Source organism: Equus quagga, unplaced genomic scaffold (assembly GCF_021613505.1).
Source record: "Equus quagga isolate Etosha38 unplaced genomic scaffold, UCLA_HA_Equagga_1.0 HiC_scaffold_7757_RagTag, whole genome shotgun sequence".
NCBI lineage: Eukaryota > Metazoa > Chordata > Mammalia > Perissodactyla > Equidae > Equus > Equus quagga.
In genome coordinates, this window is record NW_025794612.1 from 1 (window position 1) to 6,755 (window position 6,755).

Consider the following 6,755-nt stretch of genomic DNA (forward strand, 5'->3'; position numbering starts at 1 on the left):
TATAATTATTACCTGGTTTTTAAATGAGCGCTCGGTTTTCTGTAATTCATCCTCCATTTCTTCAATTCTCTGCCTAAGAATAACACTTGATTTTATCAACCAAAGCACAACTCAATCAAATTTTAAACAATCTCAACATGTTCCCTTTACTCTAACATCTGTACCCTCATAGAGTTCATCCATACATATAAAACATATTTTACATGGTTATAATAAGAGTAAAATACGATCAAAACTAATACTACGTAATGTTCTTATTTATCATTTAATGGCTGAAGAATCAGAGTTGGTACGTTATAATGTCCCGAACTGTTCCCCAATAAATTCTCAAATAATCCTGCTATGAATATCTTCCCCCATAAAGCATTTTCTTCCTGTAATTACATCTACAGAAAATTTCCCACAGCTATGACAATTGGGTCTCTCAAATGGTACTATCATTTTAAAGGTTTTTGATACACCATATAGCAAACTGCCTTCCTAAAAGAATTATATCAATATAAAAAACCACCCAGAACCCTTGGTAGGAACCAAGTTCCCTTATAGTCTTGGGTATAAGGAAATTTTTGTCAATTTAACATTTTTTCTTTTGTTAACTTAAAATTTACTTTTTCTCATGTGAATTAAATGTATTCATGCTTTTTGACCATTTCTTTATACTTCTATGCTATTTTATTCCACACAGTGTAAAACTCATTTTTAAAAGAAGTTGTTTCATCCGCCGCTGAGACCCTCTCCAGAGCTGAACTTACTTGTAAGTTTTCAATTCCTCGGCCGCCAGCACCACCTTCTCGTCTGCGACTGACAGCCGCTGCTCCTTCTCCTGCCGCTCAAACTCCTCCTTACTCAGCTTCCTAAGAGAAAAATCAGCTGTCAAGTCAAAGTGTTTCTCTTTCTTCCCAGCAGTCTGTCTGAAGGCCTCTACTCAAATGTTACCGCCCATCCTCTCTAAAATGCCGACACACCAAGTCAGAAAGAAACTCAAACCTGCCATTGAGGGGGAGAAAATCAGTCTCTGGCCTGTTGGCATACCCCCAGCACTTTCTAACTTCTCCTCACAGTTCTCTACTCACTAGTAAGTAAAACAAATAAATGTAAAAACACTATGCGCTCCACGGGCAAGTTTCTTGGGCTTGAGATGATGAAAGCTCATTTTACTTCAATGTGGAAAAGCCAGGGCCAATCAATGTAACACAATCAAGCTTACTAGGGTAAAGAGCGGATAATTCCTTCTCTTAGCTCTCCCATGGAAGGAATGCTTCCCAATCCAAGACTGGTACTATGATAAAGATGGTCAGCCCAACAAAGAGCATTTAGAACGTATCTTCTAACTTATACATCAGTTATAGTATATGTAACTGTATTATCTGTATGTAACCATACATAACTGTATATAACTTCTAACTGTGCAATCAACCACAGGACATTTCCACACTCAGATATAGAACTCCTGCTACCTATTCTCAATGGACTTGTGATTAAGGAAAAAGAATCGGCAATGTCTACTGAATAGAAAAAGAATCCAAACTGTCCCATAATCGAGGTATCATCCACTGGAAACTGGTTTTAACCCAACAACCTTCAAGCTCAAGATTTCAATTGACTCTAACATAGATGCGATGGTAGCAATATTGAATGGTTTAAAAATGCTATTTTCTTGTTATTCTTGTACTTCTTTACTCATAGCTCTGATTCAAAAGATACTTAAAACTTAATTTGCTATGAATCAGAATCAAAATGAGAAGAGCCATGGTAAAAAGAGCTAATAACAAAGAGAAAAAGCATATGTATTCGTTTATAACTGCCCATTCAATACTTCAGCAAATATTTAATGTGTGGCTGTAATATACTGGTCATGTAGAAAGATGCTAAGATAAAAAAAGTATGAGCAAAGTACTACCCCTGCACTAAGAGCTCACAGTTTAATGGAGAAAAGATGCACGTAACAACAGAAAATCCCTCACTCCAGCCGAGGAAGAGATGTGAGAAACTGAGTCTTGAAGAAAGATCAGAGAGAAAATTTTGCTTCCAGTAAAGCCTGAGTTAGTCGGAGAACACTGAGAACAGCTAGAACACTGGACAAAAATATAAAGAATGTGAAGGCGTCAGAGACCTAACATGTCGGCTAACAAATGAATGTATGAGGCCAAGATCCAGTAGAGAAAGGAATTCCAGGGGCCAGCCCGGTGGCGCAGTGGTTAAGTCCGTGTGCTCCGCTTCAGTGGCCCAGGGTTCACAGCTGGGATCCCGGGTGCGGACCTACACACTCCTCATCATGCCAGGCTGAGGCATGTCTCACATACAAAACAGAGGAAGATGGGCACAGATGTTAGCTCAGTGACAATCTTCCTCTGCAAAAAGAGGAGGATTGGCAACAGATGTTAGCTCAAGGCCAATCTTCCTCACCAAAAAAGGAATTCCAGAACTACAACTAAGCCTGGCATCTGGGTTTCCTGGGTTCATCCATGAATTGAAGACAATGCAGAGACATAAGGAGGCCGAGCAGAACTTCCAAGAGATCCTGGGTTCAAAGCAAAGTGAAGTGGAGTTCAAGGCTGCCAATGAGGGAGCTTCTAGTAAAAGCCCTAGGCTTGGGGTGAGACTAGAAAGAGCTGTGCACTTGAAGTGCCAAACAAGCAATACAGTGTCCTTTGAAGGGACAAGGCCATTTTTGAATGATCTTAATTGCTGATTGGATTAAAGTAATGGCAACAAGTTAGAAATAAACTCAATCTTTTCTGCAGGAAAACATTATCCTAGGCCTCTAATTTCCTCTATAATTATCATATACAATGTTCACCACTCAACCAAAACTGACGAGGCCCTCCACAAGACATTGTGATCAAAATCTAAAAGACAAAAGAAATGGACCCATCAGGTATCCACATAATGGAATTATCGCACAGACTTTAAAAATATTGTGCCTTATATATTCAAGGAAGTAAAAGTGAAAACTAGGAATTTTAGTTCCTAGAAACTATAAAACTGAAATTAAGAACTCAGTCATTGATTTTAGCAGCAGATTTGACAACTCAAGTGAATTTTAGCACACTAGAAGATAGGTCAGAAAAAAAACTCCATCCAGAACAAAGCAAATACAGATAAGAATGTAGGAGACACACTGGAAATAATAAAAAATATTTAAGTGGAATCTTCAAAGGAAAAGAGAGAATGAAGCAGAATCAATATATGAAGACCCAAAAATTCAAGAGGTGCTGACGACCCCAAGTAACATAAACGCAAAAGAGCAAAGAAGGGGGAGGGGAAGGGAGCAGAAAAAACAAAAACACCCACGCCAACGCACCTCCCACCAAAACCGCTGAAAACCCAAAAGAACGTCTCCAGGCAGCAAGCGCAGGAGTGAGACATGTGAACAGGGAAAATAAGACTGACAATGGATTCCTCAAAGAAACTTTAAAAGCAGAAAGTAACTGGTTATCTTTAAAGGCTGAAATCAGAAAACTGTGAAAATTCTATAGCCAGTAGAAAGATCCTTAAAAAATGGAGTCAAAATAAAGATGTTTTCATACAAAGATAAACTGATCAAATCTGTCACTACAGGTTGCTCCTCAAGTGCAATGACAGTGATCCCACATGGAAGGTGGGAGACGCAGGGGAGAAGGAAGAACTGCTAGAAATATGTGTGCCGATCGGATGAACACTGCCGCGAAAGCAGCATAAGAGGAAATCAAAACATCCTGTGGAGTTTAAGTAGCAACACATTACCACCACAGTATCCAAGTCAGGAGGGGGCTGAAGCCCAGGAAGAGGTAAATCTTTATGTCAGACTTTAAGTGCAGGGTATAGGTTGTGGTCTTTAGGGTAATTACATGAGACAAGTACCAAGCTTAAACAGGGGGAAAGCTGATTAAAAATACTGAAGCGATCCAGAAGACAGGAGGGAGCGAAAAAGGAACACAGAACAGGCCATCAAGTAGAAAGGAAATAGCAAGAGGCAGATGTAAACCTAAATATATATTTAGGAGTTACAAGAAAAAAACGAATACTCATCCAGTCTCTATTGCTACCTACCATTTATACCACAACTCACCCCAAAAATGATCTTAAGGAACATACAACTTGAGTAGGCAGGAGACTGCCAGGAGGAAATAACGTAAAAGGACACCTTCACTGCAGAGAAAGCAACAGGCACGATGACAAAGAGGCTCCGAGTGGCATGAGGAAGTGTGTTCAGTGTGGCTGCAGGTCAGGAAGCATGAGAAGGAGCTGCAGGAAACGCACCTGGAGAGGCAGCTCAGGACGACTGACAGCAAGAGCCCTGTGTGCCTGCTCACGAGTCAGGAATTGACCCGGAAGGGAATGGGGCATCCTGGATAGATTTTACGCACATGACATGGAATAGACTTGTATTTTATAAAGTCCACTCGAGTGGTTGCAGAGAAAATTAACCAGAGTTTGGAAGAAAGGGTCTAAGAAAGAGAAAGTGGAGCAAGGCGATTAGTTAGGGACTGGCAGGAAAGATGATATGAGCCTGGACTAACACAGCGACTCGGGGGATGGAGAGCAGGGTACGAAGCAGCCATGGTGACTGGGTGCATGCGGGAGGAACTGAATGAAACAGTGCCACAATGACTGTACCATCAAGAAAAACAAATGCCATTTAGGTAACTCAGCTTACTGCTGGTAGCAGAGAAGTGCTCTTTAAAACAAAAGGTAATGAAACAAGAAATACTTCTCTGAAGCAGGCCAGATATTTAGATCCGGCGTGAACAAAATCTGGAAAATCTAAACTGACTGCTTGGTAAGAATTAGAGAAAAAGTTAGCAGTGGACTTTCCTTGTTTAATGGCATCAGGCAATAACAGCCTAAGCATTTTAACAGGATTAAATTTGCTCAGCAAGATAAGCTTCCTTACAGACTGCCATATATGCCGAAGGGTAAAGTATAGGAGCCAGCACAAACGCAACTGCCACTGACAACCTATTTTTAGAGAACTCAGGTATTTTTGTGGAGAAAAAAACTTACAATGTTCTACAGAAGTGCATCTTTCAAAAAATACCTACCTCCAAATTTGAGATGTATACTTCAGATTAACACCTAAATAAACACATCCAACAGGTATTTCTGTATTTAAAACTCCCAACACCCTTGCCGCAATGTCAATATGTAACGTTTAGTCTGAGTATTTGATTATATTAAGTTCCAAACTCAATACCTTCAATATCTAAATATTCCTTTTGAAGTATTTATTCTACTAAAAATCATGTCATACAAACCGCTCTGCATTTTTAAAGTCTCTATTAAGAACTGGAAGAACACTGCAAGGCAAATCAGAATTACACAACTGACCACAGAGAAAGAAAAGTGAAATAAGCGAGGGAGCCATAAGAGGGTGTGGATCTTCAAAAAAAGCCCTTCCACGGTAGTAACTGCTCTTAGTTCCAGGAAACCACTCCCCTCTCAAATAAATTACAGGCAACAATTTCTGACAACTTGTTACAATGGAAAGAAAAATGCAAGCTATGGGAAACGAGGAAGAAAGAAAGAAAGACAAATCTACACTGATTATAGATGGTAAATCCTCTTAAAAAAAAGACGGAATTATCAATAGCAGCACACGCATTTAGTTGTATGACCATACTGTTACCAATGAACCACGAAATCTTACTTCTGCAGAGCCATCTCCTTCTGCTGATAGAGCTCGTTCAGAACCTCCACTTTCTCCCTCAAGGTGCTGCACTCATCCTCTAGTCCAGCTTTGGCAGCCTCCAGGGAACTGCGATCATCTTCTAATTTCTTTATTTGGTCTGTAAGGATAAAACATTCGAACCTTGTGTGCGCGCACAGGACCTGAGAACTTGCTGAGGGGGGATGCTAAGAGGCGTCAGAAACATGAAAGCAGGAAGCCATTCTTTATCTTTCCAGCGCAACTCTACAGCTTCCCAATATACGGCAATTTCTTCTGAAGAAGTGACCCACCTTTCAGGTTACACTCAGTGGACATCGACGCTCTAAGCTTAACTTGTGAAAGTTTTAGATCCTCTTCAACCACCGATATTGCAGTTTGGGTCTAAAAATTGCAGAAGAGAAAGAAGTATTCTTAAAAGCTCAGCGCAGTAAGAAGTCACAGGCACTTAGGGGCTCGACAGAAAGGATTATACCCGAGAAACGTCCATCATCTGCTTAATTTGATTTTTCATCCTCTCACTCTGGTCACCTGAAAGACAAATGGCTTTAATCACTTCTTCCTCCCTTGCTTTTTAACTATATTTCCTTGATTTCCCCCAAACTGAACAATTACCATGTTCAAACATTCAAAATAAAAATAAATTAACTAATAGAACTGATTAGACCACTTGATTTTTACGAGAACCACACTCTTAGATTCAACAAGCGAATTCCCAGTTTGTACAATAAAAATGTTACCCATGTGGTGCTTGAGCAAGAAGGGACGTGTGAGGTGAAGCTCCTTCTTCTCTCTCAGCTCTACTCCCCATGGTCAAGTATCTTATTTACAAAGACTCCCCCACTCTGTTCTCCCCTTGAATCCGCTACCTGGTGTGGTTTAAAATTCCCACTATGAAAGCAATATCCGGTCTGGGAACCAGTGACTAGAAACACTGCTACCCTTTAGCCTCTGCTCTCATGGCCTTAGATAGTTTGTGGCTCCCACCACCTCAGTACGCTTAAAACTGGTGGTAGGCCTTAAAACCACAGAGCTACAGACATGATGAGTGTTAAATTCAAATGTCATCTCCACAAAGCTGAGAAACAAGTTTCTCCCACTGACCAGC

General features: G+C 40.4%; 1 protein-coding gene across 1 annotated transcript; it reads right to left on the bottom strand.

Annotated features, from left to right (window-relative positions):
• Positions 1-12: 12 nt before the first annotated feature.
• LOC124232567 (transport and Golgi organization protein 1 homolog) lies at positions 13-6,735 on the bottom strand (the record flags this gene model as incomplete). Its single annotated transcript, XM_046649523.1, has 5 exons — positions 6,123-6,735; positions 5,941-6,031; positions 5,630-5,768; positions 753-854; positions 13-73 (listed from the first exon to the last, which is right to left on the bottom strand). Coding segments are annotated over exons 1-5 (432 nt in total), but the record flags the coding sequence as incomplete, so codon positions are not given.
• Between the last annotated feature and the right edge of the window lie 20 nt (positions 6,736-6,755).